The sequence below is a fragment of the Zalophus californianus genome, chromosome 7 (genome assembly GCF_009762305.2).
Source record: "Zalophus californianus isolate mZalCal1 chromosome 7, mZalCal1.pri.v2, whole genome shotgun sequence".
NCBI classification, from domain to species: Eukaryota; Metazoa; Chordata; class Mammalia; order Carnivora; family Otariidae; genus Zalophus; species Zalophus californianus.
In genome coordinates, this window is record NC_045601.1 from 119,562,814 (window position 1) to 119,582,898 (window position 20,085).

General features: G+C 43.3%; 1 protein-coding gene across 4 annotated transcripts in view; it reads left to right on the forward strand.

Annotated features, from left to right (window-relative positions):
* Window positions 1-503: 503 nt before the first annotated feature.
* Window positions 504-20,085, forward strand: part of DUSP22 (dual specificity phosphatase 22) — an 83,383-nt gene continuing 63,801 nt past the window's right edge. Inside the window, exon 1 of one of the 4 annotated variants that reach the window (XM_027602451.2) lies at window positions 504-909. Coding sequence is in view for 3 of the 4 variants with exons in the window: in XM_027602450.2 (XP_027458251.1) it covers window positions 889-909 (21 nt within the window). In the remaining variant the exon portion in view is untranslated. The remainder of the gene's footprint in view (window positions 910-20,085) is intronic. The other 3 variants (XM_027602450.2, XM_027602456.2, XM_027602453.1) reach the window with 3 other exon arrangements.

Genomic DNA, 20,085 nt, shown 5'->3' on the forward strand with positions numbered 1-20,085 from the left:
ACGGTATGAGGTCTGAGATCCGGCCATCTGCTCCCCCACGTTAGGGAGGTTAGGTCATCCCAGAGATGAGTCACTGAGCCCACCTTTCCCCCTTTCCCCACCGGGTGAGCCTTCTCGGTCTTCGTGGGTGGGGCAGGGCCATAGGAATCCCCCAACCGGGGCCTAAATCTGTCGCCCTCAGAAAACCCAAGGAGGGGAGCCGCGAAGACCAAAGCTCTGATTAGCACCTGATTCACCGAGGCAGTCAAGGCAGGGTGGTGACTACTGGTAACAGGTCCCCCGAGCTGTCCCAGGGGAAAGGTCTGCGGGAGTTTCGGTGACCCTGATCCCGGGGGAGGTGGCCGAGTGACGCGCGGCGACCGGGTTGGGGAAGCGCCTGCGCGACCACCAGGCCCCGCCCCCGCCCGTAAGTCTCTCTCCCGGAACGCTCGCTGCTGGGGCTCCCGCCGCTGCGCTGCGCGTGCGCTTTGAGCCCCGGCTCCGGCAGCCGGGAAGCTGTGGGCTGCGCAGGGCGGGGCGAGCGGTCGCCGCTCTCGGAGCGCCACAAGTCCCCGGGAGCGGCCGGGGAGGGGTTCTTGGGCGCTCACGGGGCGTGCACTGGCAAAGCGAGACCATTTCCCGGCAAGGGCGCCAGTTCCTCTGCTGCTCGGCCGGGAAGTCCGGGGCGGACTAGCGGAAAGCCCTACCGTCCAGGCCAGTTCCCTGGAGCAAACCGAGTGGCCTGGATGTCCCTGATTATTATTGTTGTTGTTTATACTGCGAGCACGAAATTCCTCCCCAGGGCCTCCTCCCCCGCCCGCTCCACCTGCTCCTCCCTCCTGTTGTAACATGCCATTAGTGAGACTGCGACCTCATTTCCAAGGGTGCTAGAGTTCGCATTCAGCCACCATGGGGAATGGGATGAACAAGGTAACGTGTCTTTCTTTCATTTTTGCTGGTTTTGTTTCCACTTTCCAGGCTTCCCCCTGGCTGGTGTTTGCTGGGCAAGGAGAGCCCTCGAAGGGTGCCCCCTCTTCGCGCTCCGACCTGTCTGACCAGGTCGTGTTCCACCGCGACTTTGACACTGGATGCGCTTTCCTCTAGTGGGAACGGGAGGGAGGGGCGGCGCGCCTGGCGCGGTGCTGGTGATGTCTCTGTTTTTGAGGTGCCCCCCCTCCCCCCCCCGGCCTCCTGCGGGCTTCCGGGTAAGCAGTGCCCCGCGCCTACCCTGCCAGCCGGTGTGCTTTGCAACTGAGAGCAAGCCGTGCCCTTTAAAAGCGTTGACACTTGTTCTGCCGAGACCTCAGCTGAGCTCAGAGAGGTTGTGGTTTCTTTTTCTCCCTTCCCCTTCTTCACTCCCAAACTCGGCTCTTGAAGCGTCACCACCCACATTATTAGTAAACTGGAGTAGATAAGTATCTTCTATTATTTAATTCTCTCTCTCCCACATTCTTTTTTTTCGTGTGGACAGAGAAGTTGACAGAGACTTAAGTCCTGAGGTGTTACCTGGCAGGGGTGGGGGTTTTGAGAAAACAGATTCAGAGCTGATTTATCCTGGATTATATGGATTCTGCAACAAGGGCAACCTGTTGGCTGGCTGCTTGTGCTGATTTTGCCTTATACAAAATTCGTGTTGCTCTCTTCTTTTTGTCTCTGTTCTGGCCCCCACCGTGTGCTTTTCAGTTTCCCTAGAACCCCCTTCCTAGGTTGTGAGATAGTCTTTGTCTTTCCTGACAGTGGAAGATACCAGAAATTAGCTCTTGCTGTTGAGAGCTGCCTGGGGTGTATATTCATATCAACCACAAGGCTGAGGATTTTGTGATCTGGTACCCCTGGTTTAAATGAGAGAAAAAACTTTTAAAAAGCCCTCAGCAAAAGCACGTACCTCTTCACAGGTCTTTAAATGGTCCTGGATCAGATGTTAGTTTCTGGCCTAAGGCTTGTGTGCCCCCATTCTATTCCACTCACATACATCTCCACATAGATTCAGCTTTCATATTTGGTGGATAAAACCATGTGGCTGGCTGGCTTTCCTTCTTTCTTTGGTCTCTGCACTAGGGTCAGCTGTGGTTTGGTTCTTGCAGCTAGAGTGTGAAGTGCGATGGGGAGTGTTAGAAGTTAAGGTTGGGAAGAAAGTGCAGTCACCGGTAATCCTGGGTACCCGGTTAACTTTTTTCTCCTGCGCACATCATGTTTATTGTGTTCTGCAGACCCAGTTTATAGAAGAACTGTGTGATTTGGCCCTGCATATCTGAGGCTTTTTGGTAACCAGAATTGTATTCCTTGTGTGGGTTTTTTTGGGGGGGGGGCGGGAAGCAGTGACCAAGATTAGAAACGGACTATTTCTCTTGGATAAACACTTGCATTATGTCCCCATTAAAACTGAAATCCAGGGGCACCTGGGTGGCTCAGTTGTCAAGTGTCTGCCTTCGGCTCAGGTCCTGATCCCAGGACCCTGGGATCAGCCCTGTTTCTCCTCTGCGGGAAGCCTGTTTCTCCCTCTCCCACTGCCCCTGCTTGTGTTCCCTCTCTTGCTGTCTCTCTCTCTCTCTGTCAAATAAATAAATAAATAAAATCTTAAAAAAAAAGAAATCCATCAGCACCATAAACCTTCTGCTTGTTAAATGAAAACATAACAATAAAGATGCTTCCACAAGTTTGTGGGATTGTAGTCATACCTCGGTTTTCCTTTGGTTCTTTCTACAGTTTTTTTCACTTGAGTTCACTCTCCATCGCTTTTGCATTTGATTGGTAGTATTTTATATTATGATTCAAAGAACATACTTAGGAATATGAATATGTATGATTGCCTAAGGTTCAAAATTAAGGCTTTTCAGCAAAAACAGTCATTCTTATCATGACTTTTACCTTTCAAGGAAAGTAATAAATTTCTTGCTGTTATTATCATAATCATTTTGTATTGTAAATAGAGCCACTATACCTAATGTAGACATGCAGAAACATAATAGATTTAGAGAGGTCATTAATTTAACAAATATTTATTGTGTACCTACTATTAGCCAGCTACTATGCTAGTTGAGAGGGCAGAGGGAGAGTACAATGGTAAATGACACAGTCCTTCATAGAACCTTTGGTATAGACCAGAGGTTGAACCAACTGAAGTGTTTGCCTCCCATTGTCACAAGCTAGGTTTCCTATGAAATCCAGGGACAGCTCGATTTTTACCAGGTAGAATGCTTTTTGGAGGACACAGAGCAGCTAGGAAAGAAGAAGCCATCAGCCTGGGCAGCTGGGTTCCAGATGAAGTGAACCAACCCTGGCAGTAAATGGGGGGTTAAGATGTTGGATCGGGAGGGTCCTCACATCCTGCCTAGAATGGTAATGCCTCCTTCAGCCCACAATTAGATCATTAATTCAGGTTGATCAAGATAAAAATATGCACATGGAGAGGGTGCCTGGGTGGCTCAGTTGATTAAGCGTCTGCCTTCGGCTCAGGTCCTGATCTCAGGATCCTGGGATGGAGTCTTGCATGGGGCTCCCAGCTCAGCAGGGAGTCTGCTTCTCTCTCTCTCTCTTTCTCTATCAAATAAATAAATAAAATCTTTTAAAAAAATGCACATGGAGAAGGATTTGGGGCAGATTTCTCTGATAAAATGCTTGGCTAGATAGACTAGATTTTTGTTTTTCATGGGGTATTATAGTACTTAAGACTAATAAGATGACAGTGAGTATAGGAGTTTCCATGATAGGTCCTCACCCAGAAGAGTAGCAGGTTCAGACCCTTGAGAGAACTTTGAGTCAGTTGGGAGTTTTCAAAGACTCCACAGAAACATGACATTTGCATGCAACAGGCTGTTTAGTTTAACCCTAATCCCACTAGAGACATTTACTGGGTTGATCTTTAGCAGCATAGTGAGGCACTCTGCATTGTGGCTATGAGCCAGACCACCTGGCTTTGCGTCCAGGCTCTGCCACTTACCAGCTGGGTGGCTTTGGGCAGGTCACTTAACCTCTGTGCTCCTCATCTGTAAAACGGGGATGAAAATAACAACACCGACTTCATGGGGTTATGGTGAAGATCAAATGAGTTACTCTGTGCAGTGAAGTCTCAAAATAGGGCCTGACACACTATAAACTCATTAGTGATGACATTTTTGGCCAATTCAGAGGATCTATTTGAGAATTGCACAAAAAGTAATCAAAGATTATTTTAGTTGCCTGCCTTCCTCTCCTCTGGATGAATGTCAAACATGAAGGAAGAGAGAAGGTGGCTTTTCCTATTTTGCAATTAATTTGGAGCTCTGGGGAGTTTTTTCAGGTTACTTTTCAGAGTCTTTAGAATTCACTTGGGCTGAACTGCCATCCTAGCACAAAGGAAAGATTTCCACTACTTTCAAAATCAACAGGAACTAGGTTTCAAACCTAGCATTAGGACCTTAGTAATGTTATTTAATCTCTCTGAGGGTCCATTTCCCAATCTGCACAAAGAGGATAAGACACATTGACTTCCCACGGTTATAGTGAGGCTTAGATTTTATAAGCTGTAGGCAAATGATATAAGGCTTAAAAAATAATAGATCACAACTGCTGTGTTCTCTTTTTCTACTTCCTCATCATCTTTAATAGGCCAGAACACAGAAGCCTCATTCCCTTACATTGCCTGTGTAACATGCTGTGTCCTCCTAACTGAGATGGACATGATGTTCTGACACACAGGAGACTGGAATGTATTGATGAGAACATCCTCCATGAGGACATGACATGGACATAAAAACTGCTAAACTTGAAGCAGTCAACTTACCCCACTCTCCCGAAGTTATGTCTTACCCTCTGGAACCTCCACACCTCCCCACCTCTCTCTTCCTTTTCTCTTTTCCCCCCCACCCTCCCACACACACACACACACACACACACACACACACAGAACAGTAGCCATTAGTCACAGGGCTATTGAGTACTAAAATGTGGCTAATTGCAAATGAGGTGTGATTTAAGTATAAAATACACATCAGACTTTGAAGAGTTAGTACAAAAAATTTTAAACCATTCTATGTATAGTTGTATATATTGGTTACAGAAATATATTTATATATTGGTTGTGTATTATAAATATTCCGAATATATTTCAGTTAAACAAAATATATTAAAATTGATTTCATCTGTTTCTTTTTACTTTTTAATGTGGCTACTAGAAAATTTTAAATTACATATATGGCTCACATTCTTTTTTTTTTTTTTTAAAGATTTTGTTTATTTATTTGACAGAGAGAGAGAGACAGCGAGAGAGGGAATACAGGCAGGGGGAGTGAGAGAGGGAGAAGCAGGCTTCCCACTGAGCCAGGAGAGCCCGATGCGGGGTTCTATCCCAGGACCCTGGGATCATGACCTGAGCCGAAGGCAGCTGCTTAATGACTAAGCCACCCAGGCGCCCCTATGGCTCACATTCCATTTCCATTGGGCCACCACTGTTCCATGAGAAGCTCATGTGGTGAAAGACAGAGGGGCAGGGCTAGCACAAAGCCTGATTTGGGGTGTCTCTACCACTCTGCTGCTTCATGAGTGTGGTCTTGAACAAGTCACTTAATGTTTCTGAGCTTCAGTTTCTTTACCTCTTTTGACTCATAGAGATGGTTGTTAGCTTATCCAGTCTCATTTGCTCAAAAATGAATATGGTGATACTTCCCAAATTCTTGAGAGAAGCAAATGAGAATTTATTAGAAGATATTCTTGCAACCTGTAAAGTGCAAATATGCCTTGCTATCAGTGTGAGTCGATTTGTCCCATTAATGATTACAGTGATGACACTGGTTTAGGATGGCTCTGTTCTCCATAGGAAGATAAGGGAGTAGAGTTGAGAAAGTTTAGTTCAAGGGGAAAAGATCAAAGACATGAATATGCCTCCCTAGGCATATGCCAGAGTTCCTCAACCTCTGCACTATTAACATTTTGGTCTGGGTCAGTCTTTGTTGTGGGCGTTGTCCTGTGCAATTGTAGGAGGTTTAGCAACATTCCAGGCCTCTACCCACTAGGTGCCAGTTGCACTCCTCCCCCATAGTGACTACCGAAAATATCTCCAGGTATTTCCAGATATATGCTGGAGGGCGGAATTGTCCCCCATTGAGAGCCACTGGCCTAGGTGTCCCCCCTCAGAGGAGAGGGTCTGGCTGATCTAGAACTGGATCATTATCAAAAGGTGAATAGGGCCTTAAAGGTTGAGAATCTCTGTTTTCATATGGTGAGGGGCTAGAAGGTTAGACATCCTTGTGCTATTAATGCTGCTGTTTCCATGTGACAGCACCTGACTTGGCCACCTTCATAATTTATTCATCTGTCCATCCACCCATTCATCAGATTATACTATTGAGCACCTGCTATTGTCAAGGCACTGTGCTAGAGCCTGTACTGGGAGATGAATGTGAAAGACAGGAAGCCCTGTCACCCTGGCCCCAGGCGGCTTACAGAGGAGTCCCTCTGTGGGAAGTGAGCACACCATGTAGGCAGCTGTATAGACAGACTGCTCTATGCTGGTAATCTGTCTTCTGTCCTCTATACTACCTTCTGGATATTTTCTCTTTTCAACATCATAGTTTTATTTCATATTGAAGGAACAAATGCTTACGGCTTTATTCTAAGTGCATACAAGATTATTCTCAGATTTTTGAAATTTTTTTTTATTTTTTAGAGAGAGCGCAAGTGGAAGGTAGGGGGTAGAGGGAGAGGGACAGAATCTTAAGCAGACTCTGCACAGAGTCCAACATGGGGCTCTGTCTCAATGACCCTTAGATTATGACCTCAGGTGAAATAAAGAGTTGGACCCTCAACTCACTGAGCCACCCAGGTGCCCCAAGAATATTCTCAGATTTGTCCTTTTGCAAATGCAAACTGGTTAAGTCCATGGCCAAATGGCATTAAGAAAGTCTGTGACATTTGACCCTTCAGAGAATCCACCAAAGTTCTCCCCCTCATTCCTGGCTTTGAAACCCAGAAAGTTCTTTCTGATTTAGGAAGAATTAAGATTATCCCACCCCCACAACCTTGTGCTGCTGCCTGATCAGGAATTTTATCTCTTAAATCTGTTTGGGTGGTGTTCTTAGATTCCATGGCATCCTGAAGCACTAAGAGAAATGTTTAAAAAATAAACTCAAAATATTTACTGCCCTTAGAAGCAGTATTGTTTTGTTCATAAGTGTTTTTTTGTGGTGAAGGATTTGATTTTATGCTTTTCTCTATGAACAATGTTAGAACAGTGTGGGTGTGAAGGATACTGATCAAGAGGAGGCATTTACCATGGAGAATCTTTAGCATGGTCTCAAAGTATTTCTGTAAGAGTCTTCCTTGGCTTTTTCTATTTCTAGACAGGCTTTTGTCAGAAAACAGAATCTTTTTTGACTAGCATAGTGCTAGAGAGCATCTTCCATTGCCTTTTATTAACTCTTCATGTGCCAGACTCTGTGGCAGGCTTTTGAAACAGAGCAGGGAACACAATAGACATACCCCTGCTTCAAGGTCAATCAAAAAAGTAAGCAAATAATAATTTTAAGTACTGATAAATATGATGAAGAAAATAACAAGGGGATGTGATGGAGGGTGTCAGGGAATTAAGCAGTCAGGAGAGACTTCCTTAAGAGCTGTCATCTCATGGGTGAACAATGGGGGAAGAACATCCTCTGCAGAGGGAAAAAAGAAATTATTTCCAAGGCTAAAAGATGATTAGGACCAATCTGGTTGTTGTTATCTTAGAGTCATAGAACATTCCCAAACATACCAAACTGTATATACAAACTTCTTTCCTTGATCTATGCTTTTCTTCCCTCCCATGTGGTAATGATTTCACTCTCCTTGTGTTCTTGCTTCTGGCTTGAGTTCAGACTTCATGAATTGACTGGCCAGCCACGTTGTCCAGATGAACACTCTGCTCTTCCATGGTCTCCTCTATAAGCTATCTTTCTGCTGGAAAATTATTTCATTTCATTTTCTCTTTCTCTGTACTTAAGGATTACCAGAAACAATCATATCAGGGAAGTAGATGGGTCAAAATTTTTTTTTTAATTTTTTATTTATTTATTCATGAGAGACAGAGACAGGAAGCAGAGGGGGAAGCAGGCTTCCCCACTGAGCAGGGAGCCCGACGCGGGACTCGATCCCAGGACCCTGGGACCATGACCTGAGCCGAAGGCAGACGCTTAACCATCTGAGCCACCCAGGCGCCCTGGGTCAAAATTTTTGTTTCAAGTTTGAATTATGAAGCTGACTAGAGTAGAAGTTTAAATATTCATGGGGTTTCTGCTCTTCTTGAAAACAAAAATCTAATTTCTCTCTCTGCCAATGGCCAGCCTTCCTTTGTCTTATTTTGTAATTCTATATGGAAGAAACTACAAAAACTGGGATTGAGCCATTCGCTTTCTATTTCCGGCCCTTGAAACACTAGCTTACTCTTGTGGTCTTGAAAATGAAGTTTAAAGTTTACTGACATTAGCTCTGTCTTCTTTTTGCATATGTGGAATTTAAGAAACAAAACAGATGAATATGGGCGTGGGGGGAGGGGAAGAGACAAACCAGAGACAAACTGAAGGTTGCTGGAGGGGGGGTGGGTGGGGGATGGGTTAGCTGGGTGATGGAGATTAAGGATGAGCACCAGGTGTTGGATATAAGTGATAAATCACTAAGTTCTATACCTGAGACTAATATTACACTATATGTTAACTAACTGGAATTTAAATAAAGACTTGAAAAAGAAAAAAAGAAAAAAAGAAAAAAATTTTAGGGACACCTGGATGGCTCAGTTGGTTAAGCGTCTGCCTTCGGCTCAGGTGATGATCCCAGGGTCCTGGGATGGCTTGCTCAGCAGGGAGCCTGCTTTTCTCTCTGCCTGCTCTGCCTGCCACTCCCTCTGCTTGTGCTCTCTCTCTCCCTTTCTCTGACCAATGAATAAATAAATCTTAAAAAAAATAAATTTTAAATGCATATAAAAATGTGTATCAAATGATTTTTAGTAAGTTGGCTCTTTGATTTTAGTAAGTTTAAGCCTCTGTCGTTGCCAGCACTGTGCTCTCGCATCCCTTTGGGATGCTGCTCTCATCCAGCACTGGCCCCCTGTATACTGGTGTGGCCATCACTGACCCCTCTGGGAACCTGCCCAGGGCACAAAGGGGCAAGTTTTGATTTCTCAGGCTTTACTCACCATTGTTTTTCTTATCTCTCCTTTCCTTGCTTTACCTCCTCCCACCTTATTCACATTCTCTTTTTGTTCATTTATTCATTGAAAAAACATTTACTTGAGTATCTACCAATCAAGGGAGAACCATCCAAGTTTAGAGAGAACATACAGATATGTTGCAGGCAGCAGATAGAGGTCATAAACTATAGTCCATGGGCTATAGTTGGCTTGCAGATGTGTTTTATTTGTCTATCACAATATTTAAGGTTTTGTGTTTTTTTTTTTTTTTGTAGTTGATAGCAGTTGAAAATTGAGCTGTTTCCCTTAAAACCTGGATGCTGGAATCGGGGGTCTTACCCTGCATCTTTGTATGGTCACGTCAGCTATGGGGAACTTTGGGGGAAAAGCTAGGCATGGGGCTGAGGCTGCAGACATAGCAAACTTAGTACTTGAAGGTCTCACTTGCTGAGGTGCCACATTTAGGTTCTATGGTGATAGCTACTTAGAACCCTAATAAGGTTTTAATCTGAAGAGTTACATAGTCAGTTTTGCACTTGGAGGCAGGCTGAGCATTCCTTTGGAGGGATAGATCCAAAGGTCGGGAGATCTTTAGGAGGCTGTTTCAAGTCAGAGGAGAGGCACTAAGAAGCTGAGCAAAGGTACTGCACAGAAGTTTCAAGAGGAGCAAACAAATTGGGGAGCTATTGAGGAGAACAAGTTTGATTTTTAAAAAATTTTATTATGTTATGTTAATCACCATACAACACCATCATTAGTTTTTGATGTAGTGTTCCATGATTCATTGTTTGCATATAACACCCAGTGCTCCATTCAGTACGTGCCCTCTTTAATACCCATCACCAGGCTAACCCATCCCCCCACCCCTCTCCCCTCTAGAACCCTCAGTTTGTTTTTCAGAGTCCATCGTCTCTCATGGTTCGTCTCCCCCACCGATTTCCCCCCCTTCATTTCTCCCTTCCTACTATCTTCTTCTTCTTTTTTTTTTTTAACATATAATGTATTGTTTCAGAGGTACAGGTCTGTGATTCAGCAGTCTTCACAATTCACAGCGCTCACCATAGCAAATACCCTCGCCAATGTTCATCACCCAGAAACCCATCCCTCCCACCCCCCCGCCACACCAGCAACCCTGTTTGTTTCCTGAGGTTAAGAATTCCTCATATCAGTGAGATCATATGACGCATGTCTTTCTCTGATTGACTTATTTTGCTCAGCATAATACCCTCCAGTTCCATCCACGTCATTGCAAATGGCAAGAGTTCATTCCTTTTGATGGCTACATAATATTCCATTGTGTATATATACCACATCTTCTTTATCCATTCATCTGTTGATGGACATCTTGGCTCTTTCCATAGTTTGGCTACTGTGGACATCGCTGCTATAAACATCGGGGTGCACGTACCCCTTCAGATCACTACATTTGTATCTCTGGGGTAAACACCCAGTACTGCAATTGCTGGGTCGTAGGGTGGCTCTATTTTCAACTTTTTGAGGAACCTCCATACTGTTTTCCAGAGTGGCTGCACCAGCTTGCATTCCCACCAACAGTGTAGGAGGGTTCCCCTTTCTCCCCATCCCCGCCAAATCTGTTGTTTCCTGACTTGTTAATTTTAGCCATTCTGACTGGTGTGAGGTGGTATCTCATTGAGGTTTTGATTTGGATTTCCCTGATGCTGAGCGATGTTGAGCACTTTTTCATTGTCTGTTGGCCATTTGGATGTCTTCTTTGAAGAAATGTCTGTTCGTGTCTTCTGCCCATTTCTTGATTGGATCATTTGTTCTTTGGGTGTTGAGTTTGATAAGTTCTTTATAGATTTTGGATACTAGCCCTTTATCTGATAATGTCATTTGCAAATATCTTCTCCCATTCTGTCGGTTGTCTTTTGGTTTTGTGGACTGTTTCTTTTGCTGTGCAAAAGCTTTTTATCTTGATGAAGTCCCAGTAGTTCATTTTTGCCCTTGCTTGCAAGGGCCTTTGGCGACGTTTCTAGGAATAAGTTGCTGCGCCTGAGGTCGAAGACGTTGCTGCCTGTGTTCTCCTCTAGGATTTTGGTGGACTCCTATCTCACATTTAGGTCTTTCAACCATTTTGAATCTATTTTTGCGTGTGGTGTAAGGAAATGGTCCAGTTTCATTCTTCTGCATGTGGCTGTCCAATTTTCCCAACACCATTTGTTGAAGAGACTGTCTTTTTTCCATTGGACATTTGTTCCTGCTTTGTCGAAGATGAGTCGACCATAGAGTTGAGGGTCCATTTCTGGGCTCTCTATTCGGTTCCATTGATCTATGTGTCTGTTTTTGTGCCAGTACCATACTGCCTTGATGATGACAGCTTTGTAATAGAGCTGGAAGTCCGGAATTGTGATGCCGCCAGCTTTGCTTTTCTTTTTCAACATTCCTCTGGCTATTTGGGGTCTTGTCTGTTTCCATACAAATTTTAGGATTATTTGATCCATTTCTTTGAAAAAAGTGGATGGTATTTTGATAGGGATTGCATTAAATGTGTAGATTGCTCTAGGTAGCACTGACATCTTCACAATATTTGTTCTTCCAATCTATGAGCACGGAACGTTTTTCCATTTCTTTGTGTCTTGCTCAATTTCTTTCATGAGTATTTTATAGTTTTCTGAGTACAGATCCTTTGCCTCTTTGGTTAGATTTATTCCTAGGAATCTTATGGTTTTGGGTACAATTGTAAATGGGATTGACTCCTTAATTTCTCTTTCTTCTGTCTTGTTGTTCTATAGGACTGCCACTGATTTCTGTGCATTGATTTTATATCCTGCCACATTATTGAATTCCTGTATGAGTTCTAGCAGTTTTGGGGTGGAGTCTTTTGGGTTTTCCACATAAAGTATCATCTGCAAAGAGTTGAGAGTTTGACTTCTTTGCTGATTCGGATGCCTTTTATTTCTTTTTGTTGTTTGATTGCTGTAGCTAGGACTTCTAGTACTATGTTGAATAGCAGTGGTGATAGTGGACATCCCTGCTGCGTTCCTGACCTTAGGGGGAAAGCTCTCAGTTTTTTCCCATTGAGAATGATATTCCTGGTGGGTTTTTCATAGATGGCTTTTATGATATTGAGGTATATACCCTCTATGCCTATACTCTGAAGAGTTTTGCTCAGGAAAGGATGCTGTACTTTGTCAGATGCTTTTTCTGCATCTATTGAGAGGATCCTGTGGTTCTTGGTCTTTCTTTTATTAATGTATTGTATCACATTGATTGATTTGCGGATGTTGAACCAGTCTTGCAGACCAGGGATCAATCCCACTTGGTCATTGTGAATAATCCTTTTAATGTACTGTTGGACCCTATTGGCTAGTATTTTGGTGAGAATTTTTGCATCCATGTTCATCAAGGATATTGGTCTGTGGTTCTCCTTTTTGATAGGGTCTTTGGTTTTGGGATCAAGGTAATGGTGGCCTCATAAAATGAGTTTGGAAGTTTTCCTTCTATTTCTATTTTTTGGAACGGTTTCAGAAGGATAGGTATTAATTCTTTAAATGTTTGGTAGAATTCCCCTGGGAAGCCATCTGGCCCTGGGCTTTTGTTTGTTGGGAGATTTTTGATGACTGCTTCAATTTCCTTAGTGGTTATAGGTCTGTTCAGGTTTTCTCTTTCTTCCTGGTTCAGTTTTGGTAGTTGATACATCTCTAGGAATGCATCCATTTCTTCCAGGTTATCTAATTTGCTGGCATAGAGTTGCTCATAATATGTTCTTATAATTGTATTTCTTCAGTGTTGGTTGTGATCTCTCCTCTTTCATTCATGATTTTGTTGATTTGGGTCCTTTCTCTTTTCTTTTTGATCAGTCTGGCCAGGGGTTTATCAATCTTGTTAATTCTTCAAAGAACAAGCTCCTAGTTTCATTGATCTGTTCTACTGTTCTTTTGGTTTCTATTTCATTGATTTCTGCTCTGATCTTTATTATTTCTCTTCTCCTGCTGGGTTTAGGCTTTATTTGTGGTTCTTTCTCCAGCTCCTTTAGGTGTAGAGTTAGGTTGTGTATTTGAGCCCTCTCTTGTTTCTTGAGAAGGGGTTGTATTGCTATATACTTTCCTCTCCGGACTGCCTTTGCTGCATCCCAAAGATTTTGAACAGTTGTGTTTTCATTTTCATTGGTTTCCATGAATTTTTTTAATTCTTCTTTAATTTCCTGGTTGACCCATTCATTCTTCAGTAGGATGCTCTTTAGCCTCCATGTATTTGGGTTCTTTCCGACTTTCCTCTTGTGATTTAGTTCTAGTTTCAAAGCATTGTGGTCTGAAAATACACAGGAAATGATCCCAGTCTTTGGGTACCAGCTGAGATTTGTGACCTAGGATGTGATCTAGGATGTGTGACCTAGGATGTGATCTATTCTGGAGAATGTTCCGTAGGCACTAGAGAAGAATGTGTATTCTATTGCTTTGGGATGGAATGTTCTGAATATATCCGTGAAGTCCATTTGGTCCAGTGTGTCATTTAAAGTCTTTATTTCCTTGTTGATCTTTTGCTTAGATGATCTGTCCATTTCAGTCAGGGGGGTGTTAATGTCCCCTACTATTATTGTTGTTGATGTGTTTCTTTGCTTTTGTTATTAATTGCCTAATATAATTGGCTGTTCCCATGTTAGGGGCATAGATATTTACAATCATTAGATTTTCTTGTTGATAGGCTCTTTAAGTAGGATATAGTGTCCTTCCTCATCTCTTATTACAGTCTTTGGTTTGAAATCTAATTTGTCTGATATAAGGATTGCCACCCCAGCTTTCTTTTGGTGTCCGTTAGTATGGTAAATGGATTTCCACCCTCTCACTTTCTATCTGGGGGTGTCTTTGGGTCTAAAATCAGTCTCTTGCAGACAGCATATCGATGGGTCTTGTTTTTTTATCCAATCTGTTAGCCTGTGTCTTTTGATTGGGGCACTTAGCCCATTTACATTCAGGGTAAGTATTGAAAGATACAAATTTAGTGTCATTGTATTGCCTGTAAGGTGACTGTTACCGTAAATTGTCTGTGTTCCTTTCTGTCTATGTTCCTTTTAGGCTCTCTCTTTGCTTAGAGGACCCCTTTCAATATTTCTTGTAGAGCTGGTTTCATGTTTGCTAATTCCTTCAGTTTTTGTTTGTCCTGGAAGCTTTTTATCTCTCCTTCTATTTTCAATGACAGCGTAGCTGGATATAGTATTCTTGGCTGCATATTTTTCTCATTTAGTGCTCTGAATATATCATGCCAGTCCTTTCTGGCCTGCCAGGTCTCTGTGGATAGGTCTGTTGCCAATCTAATGTTTCTACCACTGTAGGTTACAGATCTCTTGTCCCGAGCTGCTTTCAGGATCTTCTCTTTGCCTCTGAGGCTCATAAGTTTTACTATTAGTTGTCGGGGTGTTGACCTATTTTTATTGATTTTGAGAGGGGTTCTGTGTGCCTCCTGGATTTTGATGCCTGTTTCCTTCCCCAAATTAGGGAAGGTCTCTGCTATATTTTGCTCCAGTATACCTTCTGCCTCTCTCTCTCTTTCTTCTTCTTCTGGGATCCCAGTTATTCTAATATTGTTTCGTCTTATGGTATCGCTTATCTCTTGAATTCTGCCCTCATGATCCAGTAGTTGTTAATCTTTTTCTCAGCTTCTTTATTTTCCATCATTTGGTCTCCTATATCACTAATTCTCTCTTCTGCCTCGTTTATCCTAGTAGTTAAAGCCTCCATTTTTGATTGCACTTCATTCTTGAGGTGCATTGCCTTTTTGATTTCAACTTGATTAGATTTTAGTTCTTTTATTTCTCCAGAAAGGGTTTCTCTGATAACTTCCATGCTTTTTCCAAGCCCAGCTAGTATCTTTAAAATCATCATTCTGAACTCTAGTTCCGACATCTTATTAATGTCTATTGATTAGGTCCCTGGCAGTCGGTACTGTCTCTTGTTCTTTTTGTTGATGTGATTTTTTCCATCTTGTCATTTTGTCCAGAGGAGAATAGATGAATGAGAGAACAGAATGCTAACAGGGTAACAATATCCCCAGAAAATATACACTAAACAAATCAAAAAAGACCTGAAACTGGGGGAAAAGAAAGGGAAAGAAAGAAAAAGAAAAAGAAAAAGATAACAAACAAACAAAAACAAAACAAAACAAAGAAAACAGAATAGGATCAAATATGGTCAGGCTGGTGCATAGATCAGTGCCACACATTAGATTTTGGGCGTATTTTGGTGTGTTAGAACAAAGTGCCTCCTAAAATTTTAAAGAACAAAAAACTTATATATGTACAAAAATAAGGGTTCATACGATGAAGGGATGGAATATGACTGTAAATATGAAAATTATAAAAGATTTTGTAAAAGGAATTGATAAGATAAGAAGTTGGTTGAAATAAAAAAGAAGAGGAATAAAAAAAAGGGAGAGAATGTAATCAGGCAGGAGACTAGAACAAAGCCATACTCTAGGGATTTAGAGTATATTTTGATCTGTTAGAAGAAACTGTATCCCAAAATTTTAAAAGAGAGAACAACTTATATATCTATATATAGATATATTTCTATATATCTATATATATATAGTTATATCTATATATATCTATATACCAAAAATAAGGGTAACTACTATGAAGGGCTAGAATATGACTCTAAAAATGAAAAATAAAAAAAGGATTTTTTAAAAAAAGGGATTGATAATTTTGGTTGAAAAAGGGAAAAAAGTTAAAAAAAAGTTAAAAAAATTAACTTTGAAAGACTAAAGAATCATGGGAAAAAGCCATGAATTCTATGTGCAGTGTTACCCTAGCGCTGGAGTTCTGCCCTTCTCATTGATCCATAAATTTGGTCTTGGCTTGTTGTTCTTGCAGATCTTCTTGGGAGGGGTCTGTTGCTGTGGTTCCCAAATGTCTTTGCGGGAGGTGGAATTGCCCTGCCCTTGCCAGGTCCTGGCTAAGTAATCTGCTCGGGTTTGCCTTCGGGAGCTTTTGTTCCCTGCAAGCTTTCCGTACAGCTTTGGAGGATGAGAGTGAAAACGGCGGCCTCCCAATCTCTGCCCCAGAGGAGCCGAGAACTCAGGGCCCCGCTCCTCAGTGCACCCCCAGAGAAAAGCAGTCAATCACTCCCATCTCCCCCGTCTCCGGCCGCACTCGGTGCTCACCTGGCCTGTGACCGAGCGTTTCTATCTCTGGCACATGACTCAGTGTGGAGTCTCCAAACCCAGCAGATCCCTGCGGTGTGCTCCCGCGCCGTTCCCCCCAAGGGGAGGAAGGGATTCTCCCCGGATCTGCCGCTTGTTGAGTCCCTGCTGGAAGAGCAGTGGCCTGACTGTGCCGCGGATCATGTTTTATGGCAACCCCAAGCTGAGAGCCCGCACCTCGGCTCCGTCTCTGCAGCCGGCTTCCCCACTCTGATTCCTGGGAGCTCTGCCGCACTCAGGCACCCCCGGTCTTCTTGTGACCCTGAGGTTCTTGAGACCACACTGTCCCAGTGAGGGTTCCGCCCCCCCCTTAGTCACTTGGGCGATGTCCTTCAGTAGAGCCGACTTCTAAAAGTTCCGATTTTGTGCTCCGCTGCTGTATCACTTGCCGGTAATGGCTGACAGAGGCCCCCTCCCCGCCATCTATCCTCCCAAATATTACCTCGGATTCACTTTTCCACACATCCTACTTTACAGAAAGCAGTCGCTTTTCTGTTCAGAGAGTTGTTGCTATTCTATCTCCCATTGAGTTCGTAGGTATTCAGAATGGTTTGATCCCCATCCAGCTGAATTCCTGGGACCAGACGAAATCCAGGTCTCCTACTCCTCCACCATCTTGCTCCCCCAGCCTGGCAGGGTTTATAATTTTTTAGTATAGCCAAGGGCGACGAGAGCAAAGAAATGTGATACTGCAAGGTAGGACCAGTAAGGGGTATTGGGAAACTGGGGGTTACTTGGCTTGGCTGCAGATTGGAGAGAAATGGGGGAAGTCCTTCAGGGGTAAGTTGGAGCCATCCTGTGGAAGCCACGTTGAAATTTTCAGTTGAATTTCAGTTTTGGCTTTCATTTTTCTTGGGAAAGTGTTTGCCACTCAACATCATCTAGAAAATGACCCAGTGAGAATATGACATTAGAAAACTAATTGGTTGGGGCAGTGAAGTTAGTTCAGTGGAGACTGCTCTAGCCCATGCATGAACTGAGGCTCTGTCTATGGGCCAAGGAGTCAGGACTGTGCTAGGACTTTGTAACTCACTGGGCAGAGAGAAGCACTAGGGAGGGTGCGGGGGTGGAGAAGTGCCATGGTGGGAGTGGGGTCCAGGTTTTCATTCTGGGGGACTGGGAGAAGGTGACATCATCAGGAAACTTGAGGAATTGATAATGGGGGTGGGAAGATAATGTTCTGTTTTAGATAGCCCTGACTGGAGTTGGCTTCTAAAGGATGGATTTAGGAATCATAAAACCATGGTTGTAGAGCAGGAGGGCACAGAGGTGATCTAATCTCATGTCCTTGCTTTATTTTATTTAAAAAATAATATGAAACCTATTATTTTATTTTGGTAGAGAAAATAGTAGAAGTGCAAAAAGGAAAAGAAAAACTGGGCCATAATCTTTTCCCTAAATAACCCCTCTTAACTTGAAAAAAAGTAAATTGAAGTAATGCATGCACACAATTGGAACATCCAAACCATATAGAAAAGTGCAAAGAGAAATAGAGAAGTGGCCCTCCTTGGACCCTTCCCACCAGTCCCCAGTGTTCCCCTTATGTAGGTAATATGATAATGAAGACATTGGCTGCATACACAAATTTACCTTTCCTCTATTTTTATCATGGCACTTCCAAGATATATTAAATAAAAACATATGAAAATATCTTTCTAATGGCCCCACACATCTTAATCATCTTAGTGTTACTTAATTTAGATAGAGCCCTGAAAGCCTTCCATGGCTGCCTGTGTCTGCTGCATTCAGCCTCGTCCACAGCCTGGACCACAGCCTCCTCCTGTTCTTCCCTGCTGTGTCTCTGCCTCCCTCATGCTCTCTCCTGGTAGAGATTGGCCTTCTTTCTCTGCCCTCGTGGTTTCCATTGCTCCTCTGCCTGTCCTTCCCTCTTTCCTGACCCACTGCTCTTGAATTGTAGGTCCCTTAAGTGTGGCTGCCTTCTGCAAATCCTTGGGGATCCCAGAGTGGTTAAGTCACCTCCTCCTTCCCTAGGCAAGAAGCTCCACAAGGGAAGTAGTAGGCCTTTGGCAGGGCCCTCTCTCTCCATCACACCTGTATCCTGAGTGCCCAGCATGAAGTCCACCTGTGACAGGAATCAGTAAACCATTCATCTACTGTTACACGTTCTGTGATTTTGGGGTTCATTATAACTGTCAGTTATACGAATCTGGAGCCATTTGTGGTCAATGTTATAAAAGAAAAATTATTCTTACTAAAAATAGCGAGGAAGCCTTTATTTGACACTATTGCAATAGGAGGAGATACTAGTGCAAGTGAGAAACTCAACTCCCAATACAACAGGAGCAAGTGGGGATTTATAGCCAATAGGCAAGGTGAGGGAAAGAGGGAAAATTACTGAAAAGAACTTGATTAGATATCAAGGGTAGAGGAAGATGAGCTTGATTGGATATCAAGAATGGGAGGATTCTTGATAAACGGGCTTAGCAGGATTCTTTGCTAAAACTGGCAGGCCACAGATGAGGCCTAGTCAAGAAGAAGGCTCAAAGGAGCCTGAATCAAGTTTGATTAAGGAGGAAGTCGCTGTTACTGTCAGCCAAGAGAGCCACGTGATGACTATGCCCTTTAGTATCTAATGTTGCCTCCTGATAAAGATAGGAGAGACCCTGGAGAATGGGAGATTGCACATGAAAAAGCTCAATGCAGCCAAGAGCTGCCAGAGGATATCAGTTTGATCCATCTACGCGATGAACTTGTATTGTTCTTATATTTTAAAACAGGAACGATATAGTATTTACTCCACCCTTCCTCCCAGGAGAATCCCAAAGACTGATTCTGTTTCAAGAAAGACCTGTCAAATGTTTTTGCTCCTGGGCAGTGGATGCTGGTGTTTTCCTCTGAGATACTGTTTCACATGTTCCTAGTTACAGAGCTAACCCGGCTTACCTCAGTGCTATGACTTCAGCCATGGATATAACTGACTTCTCAATCCCATGGGGCACTCCAAACTAATTTTCCCTCCCTGAGTATTCAGTGAGCCAGGGTGATCACACATTTCCATACCCTGCTCACTTTTGGGCCTTGCCTGCTGTCCTGAAGGACAGATGACCTTTGAACAACACAGGTTTGAACTACGCGGGTCCACTTATGCAAGGACTTTGTTACAGTACTCTAAATGTATTTCCTTTTCCTTATTATTTTCTTAATAAAAGTTTCTTTCCTTTAGCTTACTTAATTGTAAGAATATAGTATATAATATGTATAGCATGCAAAATATGCGTTAATAGACTATTTATTGGTAAGGCTCCCGGTCAACAGTAGGCGATTAGTAGTTAAGTTTTTGGGAAGTCAGAAGTTATTCATGGATTCTCAGCTGTGTGGGGAGTTGATGCCCCACCCCCTCATTGTTCAAGGGTCAACTGTAATTATTAAGGGAGTCTCTTTTCCTTCTCACAAGTGTCCCCGTTTGGTCTCTATGTTCTGTTGTCCCTCAGCTTGGCAACCTCCCCACCCCGGCACAGAAGCTAGCCCTAGACCTAGTATTACTGAGCTCCAGCAGACTGCCTTCACAGTGCCACAACGCATTCCCCCTGCAGTGACTTGAACAGATGCCATCAATTTTTAGCAAGGCAGCTGGTTGTCAGGAAGATGCTCAAAGAAATCTGCACACATGAAGAATGTTACTACATGTCACTTTCAGCTTTCTTGGTGGGAATGGATAAAAAATAGGGAGTGTGAAGCAGATGAAGCTGAGTGGGATGTGAGATGGTAGTACTGACAGGAGGGTGTCGCCAGGGCACCAGGGGTCTGCAGTGGCCAGTATGCTCTATGCACTTGGAAATCATGTCAGG